The 23,340-nt window shown below is 42.2% G+C and overlaps 1 protein-coding gene across 2 annotated transcripts in view; it reads right to left on the bottom strand.

Moving 5' to 3' along the window:
* The window catches only part of GYG1 (glycogenin 1), a 36,115-nt gene extending 14,870 nt beyond the window's left edge, over nt 1-21,245 (bottom strand). For both annotated transcript variants that reach the window (XM_032263802.1, XM_032263795.1), the window contains exons 1-5: nt 20,953-21,245; nt 18,297-18,432; nt 16,360-16,534; nt 15,942-16,104; nt 3,279-3,405 (exon numbers count right to left, since the gene is read on the bottom strand). In XM_032263802.1, coding sequence (XP_032119693.1) covers nt 3,279-3,405; nt 15,942-16,104; nt 16,360-16,534; nt 18,297-18,432; nt 20,953-20,959 — 608 coding nt within the window. In that variant the 5' untranslated portion in view covers nt 20,960-21,245. The remainder of the gene's footprint in view (nt 1-3,278; nt 3,406-15,941; nt 16,105-16,359; nt 16,535-18,296; nt 18,433-20,952) is intronic.
* Nucleotides 21,246-23,340: the final 2,095 nt, after the last annotated feature.

Here is a 23,340-nt window from a genome sequence, read left to right on the forward strand (position 1 = left end):
TGTTCTAACCAAATGGAACAGAGAGAAAGGCACTAGATATGCTACTCTGTGGCTTAAATTCATATTAAGTTTGCTTTATATTAGGGCAGCCTTTAGCTAAAGTTTCATATAAGCCCAAAGGCCACAATGTTCTAAATATCTAAGTCTCTAAGATTCTGGGGTGTCTATGCTGCTTTGGGGACATCCTAGTGCACGGTTGTCTGGAGTTGGTGAGACAAACACCCGATTCCTCCTTCCATGAAGCCGAAGTTGCTCCAGACCACTCCATGGTCTCCGATTCCACCTGCCACCAGCTATGCTATCCCTAGGAAAGGGCAGCATACTGTAGGGTTATACTTAGTACTGGAGACCACCAAGGTTATTCTGAACCCAAGGGTGTGCCTTCAAATTCACAGGGATCTTTGGAGAATAGCAATGATGACCAAAATGCTTATAAGGGTTACTTTCATTTTAAAAATATTTGTACCACAATTTTACATTAACTTATAATAATAATAATAATAATAAAAGAAACGTAACTACCTGTGCCTTTTTAGCCTCCCCCCCAAAAAAAAAAAAAAAAAAAGTAAGGAAAAATGTCTCTGGAGATGGGTCTCCACAGGAAAAGCAAAAATATTTTTCTGGCAGAGGGAAGGGAAAATTAGTTCTTTGACCTGGTTTCAACATTCCTCAATAGGCAACAATGGGTGAGACAAAGCATGGCTCTGAGCAGCCTTATCACAGAAATGTAGAGCTGACCCCACCTAAGAACCAGCTGCACAGAAGCAGCAGCATCTCCTATCCGCCCATGGGCCAGCTGAAATCTGGTTAATGCATGGAGTTGCTCCCAACTTTCCCAGTGTGTCATATTCTCTATGGTTACAACAAACTCAAGGGATTTCCAAAATCAGCACTCACTCACTGAGCCAGGAAGAAGAAAACAATCCTATTTCAGTAATTTAGATCTCAAACTGGTTTTCTGGGGGCAATTCATTTGGAGGATATAAAATCAACTGGCTTCTTGAGAGAAAAGGGCCAAGGTTCTAGCAAATTAAGTCCATCTTACTCCTCAAAACTTAACTCTGCTCCGTCTCCTTCTTGTGTGTTAAAATAAAAGTACTTCAAGCAGTGCTGCATAAACCAGGCTATCCTCGAAAGGAAGATGCTCAATAATGGTAAGGTGGAAATCAGATGGAGTCAAACAGAACCACATGCTAACCGTGCAGGACTGAGTGAAATGGTCACACTATTCAAAACACTTTCTCCTCTGCACTCTCATCTTTTGCTTACTAAACTGAATTTAGTCAATTAAACTATAAGCAAATGCCCTATTATAGACAAATTCAGCTCTAGGGGTCACACTGCCATGGTTTGCAGAAACACTATTTAAACTGGCAGGGTTATAAAAGTAAGGATTAAAATGGATCAGGTTCACATTTCCATGTGAGACAGTTTTGTATTTTACAAGGCCAAGGACTGACAGGTGAGAATAATGCCTCTCCTATTCCTCCCTTGACAGTGAATCCTGTTGTTTGCTTTACTCAAAACACAGTTGGTGTGTTTAAGAGTCTGCTTGTTTCTATTGTACAAAGGCGAGAGAATGTAATATGTTGGAGACATATGCCAAGAGAACAGTTAGGGAGGAAAGAACACAAGGTGCTTCTAATACTTATCTGGAGGATATTGACAGAGTCTTCCCAGAAAAGGAAACACTGCTGCTACAAAAAGCCAGACATGCTCATTACTGTGGTGCAAGACTTATGGAGAGGACTTTGGATAATGAAATTTGAGGAGTGAAAGGCCCTTTGTTTTCCGCTAACTCAGGAATGTCCATATGGGACAGAGATTGGACAGACAAGCCCAACTCAGTGAAGGGCTTTGCTGCTCACAACTGTCTCAGGATCAACCTGACAGCTAGGCCCCTGTTCAAGAAATCTAAATCATCATCTTAGTTAAACACAAATGAGTCAGAGGCTAAATAATAGGATCCTGTCCCTAACAGTGAGATAAACATTGCAACAAGGATGTATTAGCTATAAGGTTTATCAGAAGTGCACCAGAGGGCTGGGAGCAGTGGCTCAAGCCTGTAATTCCAGCAGTTTGGGAGGGTGAAGTGGGCGATCACCTGAGGCCAGGAGTTCAAGACCAGCCTGGCCAACGTGGTGAAACCCCATCTCTACTAAAAATACAAAAATTAGCCATGTGTAGTGGTACGTGCCTGTAATCCCAGCTATAAGGGAGGCTGACGCAGGAGAATCACTTGCACCTGGAGGTAGAGGTTGCAGTGAGCCAAGATCACACCACTTGCACTCCAGCCTGGACATCAGAGCAAGACTTCCTCTCAAAAAAAACAAACAAACAAATGGAACTCCACCAGGGACAGGGCTAAACAAGCACATTATCTAAAACGACAAATGTCCACTGAGCACTTTTTGTTTATTAACTCGCTTCATCCTCCTGACAACCCATGAGGTAGGTACTATTTTCCTCCTCGTTATACACACGGAGGAACTGAGGCACAAAGTCTTAAGTTATGTAGCAGATAAATGACAGAGTGAGGACACGTTCCTTGCCTTTCTGGTTTGGGAAATTACTCTGAGCACTATACTGCCTATCAAACAAAAATGACTAACAATCTAACATGTACTGAGCACTTGGGTAGACCAGGCCCTCTTCTAACCATGCTACATGATTACCTCCCTTAATACCCATAACAAACCTATGAAGACACTGAGGCAGAGAGACGTTCAGTAAGTAAGCCAAGATTACCACCCAGGAAGTGGTCACTGCAGGATGTGAACTGACGTCATCCAGCTCCAGAGCCCTTACTCTTAGCTACAGCAACACACTGCTGTCTGAATCTGGCTTAATCTCCACAAGGGGACTATGAGGGACCTTTTAACACCTTTTTGCAGGTGAGGGAAACCAAAGCTCAGCAGCTAGTACAGGGAAGACGTTGAGTTTGGGCACAAACTCAACTCCTCCAAGTTGTAAGTCTCCAGAGCTTAAGAGTCTATGTTTTTGACCATGGCATATGAATAACTTACCAGAAGGCCATGTGCCCCAGGAACTGATGGGAACCTTGTCCCAAAGGTAGCAAAGTATCCTAATGTCAAGCATGAGGAACTGATAACATGAAGGCCTCTCCCCGTTTGCAGCTACGGTTCTTACAAGAGAAACTTTCCTCAAAGTCTCTACCTCTTACTTCCCTCAGAATGATAATAAGGCAGCCCCAAAATATTATGCCCCGCTTCTCTGCCCTCAACATCTCCAACAACAGTTAAACCATTTGCACTTACACTTTAAATGCTGGGAGGTAGGAATATATAGAAATGCTGCTTAGGTTATAAATAAATGGCAGGTGTTTTCTGATATCAGTTGTTGCCCAGCTGCTAAAAAATGTGTTCAGTATGCCTTGGTCCCCACCTAAAAGAAAAAAACATATAAATTAGTTAACAGATCTATAGGGCAGTTTAATAACTTTAATGGAGCACATGCTGGACCTTTAAAAATACACTAATTCCATTTTTATTTTAATTTTTTGAGATAGAGTCCCGCTCTGTCACCCAGGCTGGAGTGCAATGGCACAATCTCACTTCACTGCAACCTCTGCCTCCCAGGTTCAAGTCATTCTCCTGTCTCAGCATCCCAAGTAGCTGGGACGACAGGCACATGCCACCACGCCAGGCTACTTTTTGTATTTTTAATAAAGATGGGATTTCACTGTGAGGCCAGGCTGGTCTTGAACTCCTGATCTCAAGTGATCCGCCCGCCTCAGCCTCCCAAAGTGCTGGGATTACAGGCGTGAGCCACCACACCCGGCCCCCATTTTTTTTTTTTTTTTTATTTTTTTTTTGTATTTTTAGAAAAGACTGGGTTTTACTGTGTTGGCCAGGGTGGTCTCGAACTCCTGACCTCATGACCCATCTGCCTCGGCCTCCCAAAGTGCTGGGATTACAGGCATGAGACACCACACCCAGTCCGCTCCCATTCTTAAATAAGTTCCTTGACATACCAATTAAAAACACTTTAGGGAGTGACCATTTTCCTGATGTAACTCATTAATTCAACAAATATCTATTGAGCAGCTACTATGTACCAGATACTGTACTAGGCATTGCAGAGTCAACAGTGCACAAGAGATGTGGTCACTGTCTTTACAAGGATTGTGTGGGAGACACCAATAGCAGCAAATCAAGAGTCAACAAACATCACACAGAGGGAGATGAATGCAGTGAAGGAAATTTACATGGCACTACAAGCACATGTGGAAGAGGCTCAAGCTACATCTGATGGGTGAAGGAAGGCTTCCACGAGGAAGTTGTGTTTAAGCCAGTATCTGAGGGGTGCACAGGCATACCTGACAAATGCAGATGCAGGAAAGAAGGCAGACAGCATTCCAGGCAGAACAAAAACAGCGCACACCACAGACCTTTGGTGGGCAGGAGCATGAGGCTATGGAAAGAAGGCCTGGTAGGTGGCCTGTGTATGTGGACTTAGCAGGAATGAGTTGCAAGGCACCAGGTGAGTGAGTCTCAGAGAGGGCGGCAGGGACCAGATCACATGGGGATCAGATTTTACTCTTTATTTCCAGCTAAAGATTTCAGACTCTACCCTGAGTGTAATGGGGCAAAAAGAAGCAAAAAGTAAAAGAGCAAACTGGAACAATGGAATTGTTTTCCAGGGCCCACAACTACTGGCTCATCAACAGAGGGTCCAGAAGGCCACATTCCCCCTGTGGTGCACTCTCCTTCCACTGACCAAAAGTCTCTGGCAGATCCCGGTCAGTCATAACTGTAGCCAACATCAGCTACAATGATACAGCAAAGTGTCTGCTCAGCCCTTGGGATCCCTGGACTTCATACTCAGAAAGTGGGGACCATGGCCATTCATTCAAAAGAAATAAAAACAACAGAAATCTAAACAGCCAAGTGTCTGACATAAATCATAAGCTCCTAAATAGCCAAACAGCTCACTAAGCCACCTCAAGACACATTCTTCCATGTAGTTCATGTGCTTTCTATTTTAGACTCATGAGATTTCAAAAAACACACTCAGAACCAGAGTCTCCCAAGCAGCAGAACAGGTGCTCACCATATGTGTGCCTGTGCATGAGTGCATATGTGCGAGTGTACAGGGGATGGCAGGCAGGGAGACACCTGCTCTAAGTGTGAGGCAGGAATACTGCATAATCACTCCTCTCTTCAGTCTGCTTTGCTGAAAAATCCAGTTCCTTTCTCAACATACAGCAAGTCCAGTTGGCTGTCATTACTATTCAGTTTTCCTTAGTTTTGAAGGAGACTTCAAAAATTTAGAGATCTGTTTAATTTTTGGAGTTAGGCAGTAAGATCAGGATTTTAGGTTTAAAGTCCAAGTGTACCTTATCCACCCTCTGCGTATTCTATCGTTTCCAAGTACCTTCAATCAACTCTAAAAACCAAAAGCACTCACTTATTGTCTATGAGGAAACCCCTCCCTAAACAGCACTCCTGACAGGTCTCCATTCCTCAAGGGATGAACAACAGAAAATCAGTCTCACTCTTCTAAGTTCTGAAGTACAATAAAGATGGCAACAGAATATGCTTCACTGCTACAAAAATGCAATGGACTGAATGTTTAGATACCCCCAAATTCCTACACTGAAATCCTAACCCTAAAGTTGATGGTATCTGGAGTGGGACCTTTAAAGCTGATTAGGTCATGAGGGCTCTGGCCTCATGCATAGGATTTGTGCTCTTAAAAAAGAGGCCCCAAAGAGGTCCTTCACCTCTCCCACCACATGCAGCAGTTATAACAAAAAGACAGAAATAAAAAAGCTGTCTATGACCCAGGAAATGGGCCCTCTCCAGATACTGAATCTGCTGGCACCTTAATCTTGGAATTTCCAGCCTCTAGAACTGTGAGAAATATATTTCTGTTGTTTATACGCCATTTAATCTATGGTATTTTATTATAGCAGCCTGAATAGACTAAGACAACAGACAGACATGAGAACAAAAGACAATTTTAGCTATATGGGCAAATCAATGTATTTTGAGGCACAAACTAATCAAAGCCAAAAGATCATGCCATTCATCAAAGGATTATTTTTGATTCTACAAAGAAACCCCAAATGTGGGACTAGACACCAGTGGCTGAAATACAGAGGCCTGAAGTCTTAACTAATTTCCTTTTACACATAATCATCAAAATACTGCCAATCAGTTGCATGGGAACAGAAAAAAAGGGCTAAGGAAATGTTCATAGCAGCTTTATTCATAATCGTACAAACTGAAAACAGTTCAAATGTCATTCAACAGGTGCATGGATGTGGTACATCCATGTGGAATATTACTCAGCTATAAGACAAAACAAACTAGACACACACACAACGACCTGGATGAATTTCAAAGTAATGACGCTAAGTGAAAAACTCCAATCTCACAAAGTTATACACTATGTAATTTCATTTATATAACATCAAATAATAAAATTATAGAGATAGGAAGCAAATTAATGGCTGCCAGGGGAAAGGGAAAGAATGAGAGATGCAGCTGTGGTTGTGAAAGAATATGAAGGATCCGTGTGATAGTACTATTCTGCATCTCGACTATGGTAGTGGTCACACCAATCTGCACGTGTGATAAAGCTGCATGAAAACCAAAAGTGCATACAACATATACACACAGAAAGGGGAATACATATAAAACTGGTCAAATCTGAGTAAGGTTGGTGGATTGTTCCAGTGTCAATCTCCTGGTTGAGGTGATACATTTCAATTATATAAGATATTACTACCAATAGGGGAAACCAAATGAAGCTTACATGGGATCTTTCTGTATTATTTCTTAAAGCTGCATAGAAATCTACAGTTCTCTCAAAATGAACAGGTTTTTAAAAAACTCTTAGGATTAATGTGCAAAATAGAATCCGGAATTAGATGCTAAATTCCACAAGAACTGGGATTATGGCTTTTCACTTACTCTTATAATGCTAACATGTAGCAGAATGCCTTACACATAGGCAAATTATTTATGAAATGAATGCAAGAATCTTGAAGATACTCTGTAACAGCAGAAAAATGTAAATAACTTACATATTCTAACATACAGGAATAGTTAGTATACTGTAATACTAACTACTCATGAAATATTATTCAGCAATTAAAACTAATGTCTATAAAAACAACATCCATACACTGTGTCATATAAAGATATATAGCTACTTACATTGTGATTATAACTAAGAACATAAACATTAATAAACATTTATATTACTAGAAAGTAAATAAAACAATAGCAATTACATTAGGGGACTGGTGTAACAGATGTCCTTTCCCCCCTTTTTCCTAATATATTATTTTTGTTATTCTGAAATATTAGGAATACAACTGGGGGCAAGAATGAGAACTGTGCTTAGATCTTTTCTTTCTAAATATTCTTCACTTTTAATTTTTATTATGGAGTATGATACACCAAAAGAAAAATATATGTGTGGGCTATAAAGGATATTAATAATGAAACTCTCCAGATTTATCCAATTTGAGAACTTGGACATTGTAAGACCTTTTTTAACTTAAGCAATTCCACTTAAAATCACTAACAGCTACCCATAAGGCAGTAAAGAAAGTTCATTCCATGGAGGCCGAAATAGTTGTAAAGTAGAACTTCCAAATCTGACCTGCGTGAGCCTGGGAAACAGGAGTCAGAGCTGCTGATCCCTCAAAGTCCCTGGCTGCCTGCCTTTGGCCACAAAAGGCCGTTTCTGTTTACCCTCAGGTACCCTACAAACATCATCAGCCCATCAGCTGTGTGCCACGACAAGGCTGGGAAGCACTTGTTGTACAGAAAACAAGCAAGGAGGAGAAGAAGCACTGAAGCAGAACTGGTGAACCAATGGTGCCTGTTAAATTGGCAAACCCTGAAACACTCAACAAGAACCCTGGCTCCAGAGGGGACAACACAGGTTGTAAAACTCCCATGGCCACTGACCTCATGTGATGACAAAGGGTCACCATTTAGTCCAAAGTTGTAGGTTAAAAGTAAACTAAATGCCATCTAGAAGTCCGTAGCTGAATTTTTAAATTCAGTGGTCTGGAAATCATAACCACCTTTTCCCAAATGCGCAGTTCAACATTTCAAGGTCAGGCAAATGTTTTAACTTCATCAGAAAAATCTATGTATGGTGTTATCAATACCCTCTCTTTAGAAAACAATCTTTAAATGAGAGGACAGTTCAAAGCAGAATGCAAATCTAGGCACATCTGTGTGACAAAACATACAACGATGCCCTAAAGACTGCTGAATTTCCACAACAAAACCCTGGTATGTTTGTCCGATACATTTTAGACTTCCAGGGGCAGCTTTATTTACTCTGACAGGTTAAGATACTTTTAATCTCACTCATCTCAGAACCAACAAACATGATTAGCAGGCTTCACCAGCAGCTGTGATCCGGTACGCCAGGGTGTGGTAACACAGGTGAGAGACAGGGAGAAAGGAAATGGAACAAGGAACAAAAGCCAGTATCTCATTCTGGATCATCCTTCCACCCAGCTGCCCAAATGCTACAAAATCATCTTGCAACTACAAACTTGGTAGTTTCTAGGTCTTTTGAGCAGAGTCACATACCCTGTAACCATGGACACACCACAGTATTTATCAAAAACTGGACCTATTTGTTTCCTAAGACAGAAACAGAGTTAAGTGGTGTCTTTGAAACTTGTGCGTTTGTTCAATGCTTGTGTACTCTGCGTGCTCTCCCATAGTTTGCCAGCAGCTGGCCTGTCTACTGTGGATAACAGGGCAGTGGCTTAATTCTGGTTTATACATGAACTCCAGCATCTCAGCTGGAATGCTCCCCCTATGATAATGCTATGACCACAGACTGTGGTCCGGGTACTAGCAGACCCGGCATCACCTGGGAGCTTGACAGAAATGCCAACTGTTGAGCCCCACCCCAGACCTATAGAATCAGAATCCACATTTTAATCCCTGGGGTAATTGCATATTAAAATTTGAGATGCACTGGAGTCTTTTAAGAATGACTCCTTTATTATACAAAGGATAATAACAACTCTTAAAAATGTCATTTCTGCGCCGGGCGTGGTGGCTCAAGCCTGTAATCCCAGCACTTTGGGAGGCCGAGGCGGGTGGATCACAAGGTCAAGAGATCGAGACCATCCTGGTCAACATGGTGAAACCCCATCTCTACTAAAACTACAAAAAATTAGCTGGGCATGGTGGCGTGTGCCTGTAATCCCAGCTACTCAGGAGGCTGAGGCAGGAGAATTGCCTGAACCCAGGAGGCGGAGGTTGCGGTGAGCCGAGATCATGCCATTGCACTCCAGCCTGGGTAACAAGAGCGAAACTCTGTCTCAAAAAAGTCATTTGTATAAAAAATGTCTAACATTATATAAATTTGGTATTCACATAATAGGAAGATTAAGATAGGTTCCAACTCTCAAATGCTTCAAAATCCAAAAAAGAACAGATGGACAGATAAAGTAAATAATTGAAAGTAAAAGACCAGGTGTAGTGGCTCACACCTGTCATCCCAGCACTTTGTGAGGCTGAGGTGGGTGGATCACCTGAGGCCAGGGGTTAGAGACCAGCCTGGCCAACATGGTGAAACCCAGTCTCTATTAAAAATACAAAAATTAGCTGGGCATGGTGGTGGGTGCCTGTAATCCCAGCTACTTGGGAGGATGAGGCAAGAGAATCACTTGAACCCAGGAGGCGGAGGTTGCAGTGAGCCAAGATCGCACCATTGCACTCCAGCCTAGGCAACAAGTGCAAAACTCCATAACAACAACAAAAACAAAACCCTCAAAGTATGCTTTATATTATATTTGAGCTAGAGACAAGGACTGACACTAACACATGACTCACTCTATTTATTTATTGTTTGAGACAGAGTCTCACTCTGTCACCCAGGCTAGAGCCCAGAGGTATGACCTCAGCTCACTGCAACCTCTGCCTCCAGGGTTCAAGTGATTCCCCTACCTCAGCTTTCCAAGTAGCTGATACTTCAGGCATGTGCCACCACACCCAGCTAATTTTTGCATTTTTAGTACAGACAGGGTTTCACCATGTTGGCCAGGCTGGTCTGGAACTCCTGACCTCAAGTGATCCACCTGCCTTGGCCTCCCAAAGTGTTGGGATTATAGGCATGAGCCACTGTGCCAGGCCACTTCTTTGTAAAACTAACTTCCTATAAAATGCTTGGCGGATATAATCATTACTGCCTATAGTGAGCGTGCTAAGGATTAATAAATTACAGCTTATGAAAGGCCAACTCTTGGGGATATTTTTATGAGATTTACTGAGGATCATTTGATTAACCCAAGGTGGCTTATGGAAATCCAGGTACTTGGAGCTTGGGCCCCAGCATCACTCTGTCTCACTGGCCTCAACCCATTTAAGCCAAGAACAACTGATTTGTTTTACTATTTCACGTTATAGCTTTTGTTTTTCACTGTTTTTAAGATTTTAAATATCAAGCTATTAATTATTACATATGTGCAAGGAAACATTTATTCTTGGCTTAAATTTCAGTTTCTCAGTCTAGGGCAGGTCCTTCTAGTCTGGACTCTTAGTACTCTGAACTTACTAGAATCATGATTATATAACTGTATATTAGTTGTTAAACGTCTGTAAGGTCTCACAATATAAATTTTATAGAGGCAGGAATAAAATCTGCATTATCTCACCAGTCTCTTTTTGGCCCTTAAACTTAGGATTTTTCCCAGATTAAAAATTGAAATGATGTTTGAAAAACTGAATGGACCTACTACAGAAATATAGGTGAGAGTAACACTTCCAAGAATACTTCCAGACTCCATAAAACAATGTATGACTATGAACTGTGCTGCTGATTTTAAATGACAATGTATTTTTAGGTATTCTGGATCAGACGGGAGGAATAGTAGCAATAGAGATAGAAAAATTGAGCCTCCATTCCTTCATTTGTAAAATGAGGAATATACCAGCTGCTCTGTCTACTCAGAGAAACGACTTAATTAATCTGTCATAAAGCCAAGGCAATAGGGATTTTCCTCCATCCTCTATCATTCTGAAGATACATACTCAAGAAAGCTGCCATATGAGAGAATTCAGAATGGAAAAAACCACCACCACCACCACCCTGCTCCAACACATAACCCAACCAGAGTTAAGAAGGACCCTGGTTCAGACCTGACTTTGCCTTAGCTCAGGGGCGCCAAGCAAGCTGCTGTCCTGAACTGCAACAATGGCAGTCCCCAGTGCTAGCTACATAGCAGGCTCTCAATGAATATTTGTTATATGACTGGATGCATGAATGCCTACCTTACAGGACTGTTGAGAAATAAGTGTAAAAGTAGGTAAAATGACTATGCACACACATAACACATCAGTCCCTTCTTTGTCCTCTATTTCTCACAGTGTTCATGATCTCTGATAGTTACAAAGCTGCAGACAGATGGCTAAGTTAAAAAAACATATCCACAGGTAGAATGAGATAAAAATACCTCTTAAGAACAAAATTTACATATGCTCATTAATTTTGCCATTACGTTACGGCTTTTGCTTTTCCTCAAGATACTTATTATCTAAACTATCAACAAAATGACATAAATGCAAGAGAACAGAGTCATTTCCAAAACAACTGATATATTACTGAGGAGAACAAGCAGCCTAGTGCCTGGGGGAGCTGGGGGAAATCACCATGGAAAGATAACTGTCCAGGCCGACCTATCAAGTCAGGGAACCAAGTGAAGCATACCAAAATTTCTGAACTTATTTGGTTTGGACAAGACAAGTACTATCTTGAAGTGTCTCAGTCCTTCATTCTTTTTTTGGGCAGGTCCAACATGAAGCCTAATTAACTACAAAGATTTTAAAAGGTAGCTCTGGGGTCAATTTTACACTTTAATAGAATGTAGCACCAAATCATTTCTGTTAAACATTATTGATAAACATTACTGTACTCTGCTTATGGGACTCAACGACCACTTAGAATTTGGAACACACAAATATAATGACCTCAAAGCAGATCCCAGATTCTACTTAAATAAAACCATACCTAATATTCTGCCACTAATTTATTCTTTCCTATTTTCTCTTCTTTCTAGAAATCCCACTGAAGACCAAAATTCCAGTACACCAATCAAAAGTTTAGAATATTTACATTGCAGTAATCAAAATGAGTACAAGATGTTTTTTAAGGATATTCTAAATTAGAAAATATGAATTCTTCTGACTTAGGTTTTTGAAACTAACACACACAGATGAAACAGACAACAATTTTTAAGCACTTAACTCTTCAACTACACATGCACTCTTAAGATAGGGAGAATAGAAAGTAAGCCTCAACTTGCATTCAGGTTGATTTCTTCAAACTAAAAGTCAAGTTCATCAGCCTCATTTCACAGATGTGGCAGAAGCAAAACTGCTGATTAGAACCTACAATATTATGACCTCTCTCTTCCCCTCTTACTGCTAACATGCCCTAAAGATAACCTTACCTTGTCACATCCTATACAATGATAGTGTAAAACTATTTCACAACAGCTATTGTTCAACTTTTCGTGAAGCATGTAATTATAGTGATGAAATAAGTGCTAAGACAGTTTAAAAACACAACAGTATAGAAGCTTGACTCTTCGTTATGGAAAATTAGACACTAGCCATGAATTAGGTATGTAGTCACTAGTTCTAAATTCTAACATTCTAGAATTCTGGGAAGAGTAGTCAAGGTACCTAGTATAGTTTGCCATATTAGGATTATTTTCTTGGCCAGAGTCACAGAGCAGAGAGGTGGACGGGCTATGAGTACAGGGCTGGTGATCAGAAGAGTGACAGCCACATTCTTTTGCATGAGAAGAGTTGCAAAAGCAGCTGCAAATGCTCAGCCATCAACAGCCTGTGTGCTTGTCAGTGGACACCAGGCCCCAGCAGTTTTCTGCTGAATACAGGAAAGTGGTTAAAAGCAGGACTTGCAAGATATTCACACTGAGATACAGTCAGTCTGCAAAACTGGTCTGATCTGAAAATTCTGGGACTTAAAACGGACTATGGGGTGGTGCAGGGAGAAACTATAGTTGTGAGAAAATGTAGGTAACTGTGAAAGAAACACTTGAAAATGTTTATCAGTGCCTATGGCATGACACCTAACCAAAATTACTTTTTATATAATTCTTAACTTTTAAGATTTACTTTTACTATATTTATAATTTTTATATAACATATTGAAAATAAGAGGCAAAGGTTACTGCCATTAGACAAAGTCATTGTTCATAAAGAACTATTTTATTGCTATCAAGCATAAGTCCAACATGTCTTTATGTCACACAGTTCACACATTGATTCAATGTTTAGCAAACCCCTCCAGAGAGAAGCAGGCTCCTGAGGTACGGAGCGAGCTTTCTTTGCTAAGTGAAGCTTAACACGTATTTCAAGTGAAAACAATCTTTGATTTCAGAACTGCTAACTTATTTTTCTGCTGAATTTAAACAACATATTGAGAACTAATTATAAGTTCTCAGCTGCACAGTTGACTTTTTAACTCTTTCAATTTCTGTTAACAGAAAATTCAGTCCTTCAACACCAACGAGCCAGTAAATGGAATACCTCAGAGGACGGCCAGCACCTGGAAACCTGCTGCTGAATAATGAAATGTGCTAGAGGCAAGACAGAATCTCACGGTGGTTTCAGATTCTGGCTGAAAAAGCAGGAAGTGCTTCCTAGTCGAGCGCTTTGCACACATCCAAGCTTCTTTTACAATGAATATGTTAATTAATGCGTTTCATATTCTCAAATTATAACCTAATTTATCATGCCACACTACTGTTTGGTATCCAAAGTCTTACCTCTCAACAACATCTAACCGTTTTCTAGGTTAGAAATTGGAGTCTCTTCACATGATTAAAATCATGTGGATTTCAGGCAGTTGGCAAGCCACAAAATGTTCTTTAGAATGTGATTCACTTACTGAAGCTGAGAAGAGTTACACTGAATTTCTGGCAGGGTTACACTTACTTCCTTCAAATTAGGAGAGGAGGTGAAGAAAGCTACACTGGAAGGTTAAGACAAACAATGGACTTCTGCTAAAAACACTCCTCTTCCTTTTATGCAAAGGCAACTTTCAGTATAAGCAGTAGAAATAAGGAATACATGTTTTGAACTTAAATACTAATAAAGCTTTCATTCCTTCTATGAGGGGAAAATAGCAGGAGCTAAAAATATGTCAGTGAAGTGAAGAAGTGTCATTTGTCCTGGACCATGGTGAACATTTAACACATTATCATTTTCTTACGTTAAGGCTGCTTAAAACAAGACTTCACGTCTTGTTAGATGCTGCCATACATTATGGTACAAATACTCCTGCTCTGTTTCAGAGCATGTAGAGAGCAGAGTTTCGCAGCCTCAGCACTACGGACATGCTGGGCTGGATAATTCGTTGTCGTAAGAGATCGTCTTGTGCATTGTGGGATGTTTAGCAGCCCCAGCCTCTACTCACCAGATGCCCTTTGTACCCTCCTCCCCCTTCAGTTATAACAACCAAAAATGTCTCCAGACATCGCCAAACGTACTTTGGGGGACAAAATCGCCCTTGTTTGAGAACTACTAGCTTAGAGTATAAACCAGCTAAATAGTAAAACAAAACTGAGACTTATTTCCTTATTATTTTCAATGACATTTCAAATAGCCACAATTCCCAAATCCTCAGCCAAATAACTAAAAAGAATTCAATTTCTGTGAATAGCAACAAAGAAGACCTAATCTCAGTTTTATGTATAATTGGAAATGTTTTAACTTCCAATATCTTCACCTCAGCAAGCTAACAAATGTATAGGTCAAGTGTTTTCATTTTTAAAGTTTAGCATTTTTAACTAACTGGTTAATGAAACTGAATCCTCATATCTGCACCCAGGACTGAATCTTTTGTCAAATGAAAAAATCTGTTTCTGCTATTTCCAAAAGATCTACTTCCTGCAAATCTCAGATCTACTCCTGGAAAGGGGAGAGGAAGAAAGAAGCCCCCGCTGTGTCTCCAGCAGAGCTCAGGCCTCTCTGGCCCATCCCCATGTGAATAGCACACAGCACTGTGCTCTGCCACAATGTCCACATCTGAGAGTAAGTCACTGCTGGGAGGGCTTCTTAGAGAACATCCTTCTTCTTCTCTATTCTGGGTCTTTATTCAAAACAATCATCAAAAATAATTCTTCAAAGAACTCCTTTTGCATATTAACTACTGGTTTTGTCCTGTGTGTTTTTGTTTTTAAAAACATGGCTTGTTACTATTTAAGCAATTGGCCTAAATCAAAAGCATTTCATTTGATCGACTTCTCCAAAAGATGTGAGGCCCTATATTATAGACAGAACCGTTATATAAATATAACTACAAATACATTTATATGTTAAATAAAATGGATGCTAACTTTGTCAATATTCTACTTTTTGGCCTTGCAGATACCACTCTGGCACACAGCCTTATAGAGAATGAGGGTTTGGAAGCAAAGATTATTCACATAAACTTTCTATCTTCATTTTTATGTTGCCTGAGAGAATAAGACCCAAATTATCAGGTTTATTCCTCAAGTTTCCATAGTGACAATGCTCGATCCTCCTGGAATGGCTGTCAAACTCTCTTGAGCTTAAGTTTACTTAGATTTAAAGATAGATGTTAAAGTTTTTCAGTCTTTTGAATTTTTGAATAATCATAGTACATTTATCATACTCCAAATTAGATACAGGAAGACAACTTAAAGGCAATCCTATAAAATTGCCTATCATAGTTTAGGTTAATTTTATGCATCCATAGAAAAAGATGCATGTACACATACACATACACACAATTTCCCAAAAGCGCACAAATGCTTGTGCCACCTCTTGTACCTTCCAGGCAGAAGAAACCACAGCAATTATATTCCTGAGAAGAACGGTGCCTAGAAATTACTAATTATAAGCAGCTTTTCAGATATGAAGATAACAGATACATACCATCAAAACTACCTTGCTCAGAAGCAAGATGCAACAGCTGATTATATGTTTCAACTGAAGGCTGATAAACGAAAACTCCAGAATTAAAGCAGTCAGGCCACCCTGGGTCTGGTGCTGCTGACAATTCTTCTCTCTCAAAAAGATCATCAATATTTGCTAGGACCTGATCAAAGGGGAGACAGAGCATTAGAGAGATGTTTTTGCTGAGCATACCCTTCTTAAGTTCTCCCTATGTCATTCAACACAAAAGATGATGACAGCTGTAAGGCAGCCTGGGCCTCCTCTCCTCCTTCCCCTGACACATTTCATGACAGTGGTTCTATCTGAACTTTACTGTCAAGTCTTGACAGCATTCCTCAAATGCCTAACAGGTCTCCATTACCATATATGTCTTCTCTACCCTCAAAGCCACACTCACCAGAGTATCTGCATCCATGAATACACATTTTGAATACTGTGTAAGTGACCAGCAGTGGAGCTTTGTCAGCGTGACACCCAACTCTGGTCTCTTCATTAAGGTTAGATGAGCAGAATCACCACTGTCCAAGACATCTACCATGATGACTTCATCAAAGACTGTCTCTAAAACTTTTCTGTCAAAATAAAATCCAGAAAAGGGCACTTAGAATCTTTTCAGAAAAAGTGACCCATCTAGTGTAAAGACTGATGCTTTATTACCCTCTCCATGAATTACTAGAAAAATGTATTGCTTTGGTAGAATATGTACCCTTAAATCTGCTCTAATTTTACTCCAGGACAAATTGTGTTTATTTGCATGTCCAGTTAACTTCACTAAAGTAGTAAGAACTGCTTATGGTAAGGATGAAATGCTTGTCTTAAAACATTATTATAGAAGCAATTGTTCTTTACTATATCACTGAATAGCAGGCAGGTTGTGGCAAGAGCTTGCAAAAATGTGTAAAGGGCTCCATTTATTAGGTTGCCATTTTATAGAATCCAATATAGCCAGCATTTATTATATGCTGAGCACTCTGTTTAAGTATAATGAGAGATTCACTTTGGTTTGTGAGGTACAACACTTCTCTATGCCCCAATTAAGTAAGGCTTTATTTTAGAAAGTTCTTGAAGGTGGATTAGTAGGGTAGACTTGGGTAAGACACTAAATCTAGCACAAGAAAAAACACAGGATGAAAACGTATCATCATTGAAAGTTTAGCATAACATCAAAGATGCTGAACAAAACTGATACTGTATTGTCTCCAAAGCTGTACAAAAATATGTTCCAGTTCACACAGTAAACTTGATGTTTTTGAGGAGAAATAGTTAGGAGCATCACTGACCCAAGTAAATTGATGGTGGTGATGAGAAATGCAAAATGCAAGACTAGATCTGGTTTTTTTGGCATATCCTAACAGACTACAAATTAGGGTACACACATTAGGAGACAGGCTTTTTGGCATCTTCCTAAATTACCATTTAGGAACAAGGTTGTTAGTGTGAAAGATACATGTATGTATACATAATGCCTACTTTTTAGAGACCCTTGGCCTGTGCTTATATTTTTTGGAAAAAAAGGGTCACAGTAGGGCATCTTCAATTTCTTAGAGGGCAAGAAGACCACAAAAATAAACACATCACAAAGCTGCTAGTGTACCCAGATATTTTTAAAGTTAGTACTAGGGACTAGGTAGCTCATTCAGATACTTCAATTTTTTTCTCTCCCTTTTTTTTTTTTTTTTTTTTCCGAGACTGAGTCTTGCTCTGTTGCCCACTGGTGAGCCACTGCGTCCAGCCCAGATTCCATCAGATCAAAGTGAACTAACCAATCATGAAGCAGTTTATACCCTTTAGTGTGGTTCCCTTAGTAAAACCTAGTTCAGAAAGCCCTTTGGTAAAGATTCTAGTATATTATATTGTAAATAAAGATCTTTAGGTTACAAATGCCAACTGGCAATGGAGAAAATAGCTACTTTTCTAAGTCACCTGAGAGTTACCCTAGTTTGCAACATGAAACAATGCATCCCCTGCTGCATCTGGGGAAAGGAATGTCCATGAATTGTGACTGCATAAAGGTGCATATAAGCAAGGAATGCCTGGCACAGTCCTTCAGATCACCCAGGGAGGATGGAGTGAAGGAAGATGACTCCTTCCACTCCTAGTTGGAATCAGAAGTGTGGGCCAGCACACCACCTTCCAGAAAAGTATTTAGTTGGAGTATCTCCCAAAAGCTAGGAAGAAGTTTCAAATCCAGAAATCTTTCACTCAGCATCTCTCATTTTTCTCTACCCGGTGCTCAACTCCTGAAAAGAGCATGACCTCAATGTGGTGATGCCAGAAACAGGGAGAAGGATGTCAGAGCCCCTGTGGATGGTGGTGGGGCAACAAGGTCCTCACCTCATGGAGTCTGAGACCTGTGGGGTGGTGAGCACGACCAGCTTCCTGGTGGTCCTGTGCTGTTTCAGAGATGAGCCCAAGACCAGGGCACCTTTGGCGTAGGCATCGTTTGTGGTCAGTGTCACAAAGGCCTGATCTTAATACAAAGAAAAAAAAACACTCATTACAATATGTTATCTGGAGAAAGTCTCTTCCCCAGGAACCCATTCAAACAGTAATTTAGCAAAACTAGCTCCTCTAACATCAACTTTTTCTACGAATAAAGCAGTAGCCTCTTTGGGGAGAAAACCCCAAGTACCCACTTCAAGAATGGTTCAAGATCATAGCAGGCACATATGGCAACCTTCAAGAGGTTGATTAAGCTATTGAAATTAAATCCAGTTTAGAGTCCTGACATGCTAAATTCTCAGACAAAACAATAGGTTAATACCCAGAGTTTGAACTCCAGGCAATTAACAGATGGTAATGAAGAGATCAAGTCATGAATTTTCTGTTTCTTCCACAAGGTACTGTAGACAGTGTTTTCAGCCAAGCACAAAACCAACTGTCAAATTCAATTCAGACAGTCTGAAAGCAGATTGTACATTCTTCATTCTGGTGCGTATGTTTATGCCATGCCTCAGGCATTTAATTTATTTATTTATTCATTTATTTTTTGAGACAGGGTCTCACTCTGACACCCCGGCTGGAGTGCAGCGGTGTGATCATTGCTCACTGCAGCCCCGGACTCCAGGCATCTTATACGTAACTGTTTCCACAACCTAGAGCAGAAGCTCCCCTGCCCCAGTATCCCTGAAGAATCACATTGACTCTCCCCTCAAATATCAGCACCTCAGAGAGGTCTTCCCTCCCTGATGCTTCTATCTAAATAGTGATCAATCACTGATAGAGTTGGAGATCACCTAAGAATTCCTAACCAACCTGCCTGCTTTTCTTTGGAGAAGAAAGAAGGTGCAGGTCCACCTTGCACCCTTTGCTTTCCCGCCTCCACCCAACAGACACACATCCCAATCTCCAATAATCACTTAGTTGCCACGTGGATTTTTCTTCCTACTGAACAGCCCCCACCCTCCTAAGACTCCTAGGACAAGCTTCAAGATTCTTGTCATTCCCTGGGACAATTCTGGGCCACGTTCCGTCTTCAAGAAACATTAGCAAGTTGGTGGACACGCAAATGCCTAGGACACTTCAGATCAAGCTCTGGTAGGAGTCATTTGCCTACCAGGGAGTTGGGACATTTTGTCATGAAGTCCTTCTCTTTCTGTCCTGGATTTCCTCACTCTCCCTTGCCCGTTTTCCAAGGTGGAGGCTAGAAACGGTGGAAATTCCACTGAGAAGAGGAGGTTGTGGGTTGCCTAGTGGGCCAATGCATCCCCCGGCTGCTGACTTGACAACCACCTTCACACATTTTATTGGGCCCTCTTCCCAGGCCAAGCCAACCACTAAGTTGTAGGAAGACCAGTTTCCCAACCCACGGAGGGCCACTGGCTTCCCAGTCATTCACACTCTAGGAAAGCTCTGAACAATGGTGACAGCTGTCCCTTGACAGGCCCATCAACATCTGCCTGTACTTGCTTCTATTATCTTCAGCCCATTATAATATCTTATGATGGGTAACACTGCAGTCAATCTGCACCAAAGATACTTAAACTGGGCAAAACGAATGATCATTTAACTCAAAGGAAGTCCAGGTTCCAGGAGATCATGGAGAAAAATGCAACAAGGAGAGCAGGATTCAAGGATTTTAGGAAGCAAGGATATGGATGATTTCCAAGATTAAATAAGGGACAGAACAAATGCTTAGCACACAGGTTAGAACAACAGACTAGACAACATTACAAATGACCAAGAAAGACCAATGACAGCTGGGCAGGAGTTTAATCTTCCTAAAGACGGCTGAACTCTGGGTTACACCTGCAATCTTTGCGGCAGTTCAATTGCAGTAATAACCCTGGCTATTTAGCGTCAATGACACGGAAGAACCAGCTAACTCGGAGCTTCCCAGTGCTGGGGCTGACTCGTGGAGTGGCCCCGACGCCTCGCAACAAGTGAAGCCAAAGCTTGCGCCCTCCCACCTGACGGGGCCCGCACCCGGAGACGCTAGTCCGACTCCCGGCTTCCCGCAACCCGGCCCCAAAGGCCTAAAAATAGGCTCGGCGTGGCGGCCGGGGCCGGGGCCGGGGCGGGCAGCCGAGGAGCCGGGCAGAGGCCGCGGTATCCCCGCCTTGGGGGCCCCGCTTCCCGGGGTTCCGAGCCGCCAGAGGCCAGGGTGGCTCCCTACGATGCGGCTGCGCCCCGGGACTCCCGCCTGGAGCCCCCAGGGGAACCGGCTCCCTACCCCCACACCGCCCCGCCGCAGCTGCTCTGCCCGCCGGCCCTTTGCCGTGAGAGCAGGAGGAAGGGCGAGGAGACGGAAGCGAGGGCTTCGGCCGAGGGCCCCAGCTCCGCCCGGCTGCCCCCATCGCTGCACCCCTGCGGGCGGCGGGGCGGCTGCTGACGCAGGCAGAAGCATAGCCGACTGCAGCCAGCCAGCAACTTTGCGGCGGTCTCTTCCAGCCGGGAACACCCCGGGGCGGAGGGCGGAGGAGAAGGGAGGCGGCGGCTGGGCGGGGAGCCGGGGTCCCGGAGCTGGCGGCGGCGCGCTGCGCGGCGGTACCTGTCATGGTGCTGCCGGGGGCGCAGGCGGCCGGGGCAGCCGCAGGTTGGTGGCTCAGAGAAGCCGGCGCCGGGAAGGAGCGCGGCCAGCGAGAAGGCACCGCGGGAGCCCAGCGTCTGCCCCGTGCGCTCTTATAGCGGCCGTCACGTGGCCGCGCACGCTCTCGCTGCCGTCCGCATCCTCCCAGCTGCGCGGCCGACGGGGGCGGTGGCCCGCGGGGTGCGACACCCAAGTTCCCCTCGGCCCCTCCTCCCTCCCTCGAGGCTAGGCTGCAGCTGCGGCTCACCGGCGACCAGGGTCCTGCTTCTCCGAGGCTCCTGACCTCAACCGCGCGACCCCCTGTCCCCGCTAAGCCTGGGAGTTTAAGAGGGACTTTGGGGAGGAGTGTGGCATGAAACTCCCCAAGAAGCCAAGGGTTAGGGAACCTTAAAAAATAAGCAAATAAACGCTCTTGTTAAAATCATGCGTCTGAACTGCTTGAATGAAAAATAAAGTTTAATTACGCCTTTTCAGAATTTCCGTCGGCCTTTATAATCATTCTTTAGTATACTCACAATGGTTTTGTAGCTTTAACCTAAAAAATATGGGCCGGGCGCGGTGGCTCAAGCCTGTAATCCCAGCACTTTGGGAGGCCGAGGCGGGTGGATCACGAGGTCAAGAGATCGAGACCATCCTGGTCAACATGGTGAAACCCCGTCTCTACTAAAGTACAAAAAATTAGCTGGGCATAGTGGCGCGTGCCTGTAATCCCAGCTACTCAGGAGGCTGAGGCAGGAGAATTGCCTGAACCCAGGAGGCGGAGGTTGCGGTGAGCCGAGATCGCGCCATTGCACTCCAGCCTGGGTAACAAGAGTGAAACTCTGTCTCAAAAAAAAAAAAAAAATATGGTGACTCTTGTAAATGCTATTTAAATTCTTGCAGCCATGTGCATCAATTAGGCGTGTAAGTGCTTCATTTAATTATTGTACCAACTCAGTGAGGTGTTAATATACTCATTTTACAGAAAAGTTAAATTACTTTTCTTCTTCTTTTTTTTTTTTTTTTGTAGAGACAGAGTTTCACCATGTTGGCCAGGCTGGTCTCGAACTCCTGGCCTCAAGTGATCTGCCACCCTCGGCCTCCCAAAGTGCTAACTTTTCTATAGTCATATAAGTGGAGAAAGTATGATTTAAACCCTGGCAGTTTGTTTACAGAATCAACCTTCCCACTCAGAAAGTCTTGGTGCCTGTTGTACACAGGGGCTCCAAAAAGGTTAGTAAATTATGGTAACTGTGGTTAGGTAATGTTTTGGTTAACCTGTTTCACAAGTCTTGAAATGGTCCGTTTGTCATTTTTCTAGGAAGTTGAGAAATAACTTTAATGTGATCACATCCTTCTCTGCTCCCTATCCCCAGCCCAAACACAGCACAAGCCTTAGGTAGTTCAGTTCTCTGCAAACAATAATTTCTCGGTAAATGCTGAGTGAATACTGCAAAGCCATTTGGAAACCAATCAGGAAGTTGACATCAGTTCAAAAAGCAAAATAGATGCTTAAGAATAAGTGATTTATTTGCAAAGGTGGTACTGCTGTCCTCAAACCAATTTTATATCACTGTTTCCTCATTGTGTGGGCCTGGATCGCCTACATCAGAATCACTTGGGGGCACTAGTTAAAGCGTAGATTTGGGGGCCTAAAGCCCAGATTTTGGGGCCCAAACCCAGACCTCCTGAATCAAAATCTTAAGGGTACGTTTATTTTGGTGTAAAATAATTTTGGAATCCATGCATATTTTTTTCATAATAAGTATTTTCTATGGACTTTTGAAGTCACTTCATATACGCTTGATGTAATGAAATATTTTGTAAGCATAATCATTATATATATTTAATATACAAAGCTGTTCAGGCCGGCGTGGTGGCTCACGCCTGTAATCCAAGCACTTTAGAGGCCAAGATGGGCGGATCACCTGAGGTCAGGAGTTCAAGACAAGCCTGACCAACATGGTGCAACCCCGTCTTAGTGAAAAAAAAAAAAATTTTAATTAAATAAATTAATTTTTAAAAAAAGCTGTTCAAAATATATTATTTGAAGAAAAACGGGTTACAAAACAAACAGAAAGAATCTTAAGGGTAGAACCCTAAAATCAGTATTTTAAATATTACTTTCCAGGAGCCTCTCTTTTCTAGTCTCTGCACGCCTACCATGGCCTGGAGACCACTGATGCACGTGGGAGGTCCTCCCAGTTTCTTGGCATTATGTACTTCCTTTGCAGGAGACAGAAAAGTGGAAGGGGCAATAGATGGGCTTCCACTTATTCAAAAAAAATAGAAGAGTTGGAGCTCTTTAAGGAATACAAAGGCTATATTTTTGTGTCTAAGTGGGGAGTAGGAAAACAGACAGAGGTGCTT

This window comes from Sapajus apella, unplaced genomic scaffold (assembly GCF_009761245.1).
Source record: "Sapajus apella isolate SASKATOON/1434 unplaced genomic scaffold, GSC_monkey_1.0 scaffold4, whole genome shotgun sequence".
NCBI classification, from domain to species: domain Eukaryota; kingdom Metazoa; phylum Chordata; class Mammalia; order Primates; family Cebidae; genus Sapajus; species Sapajus apella.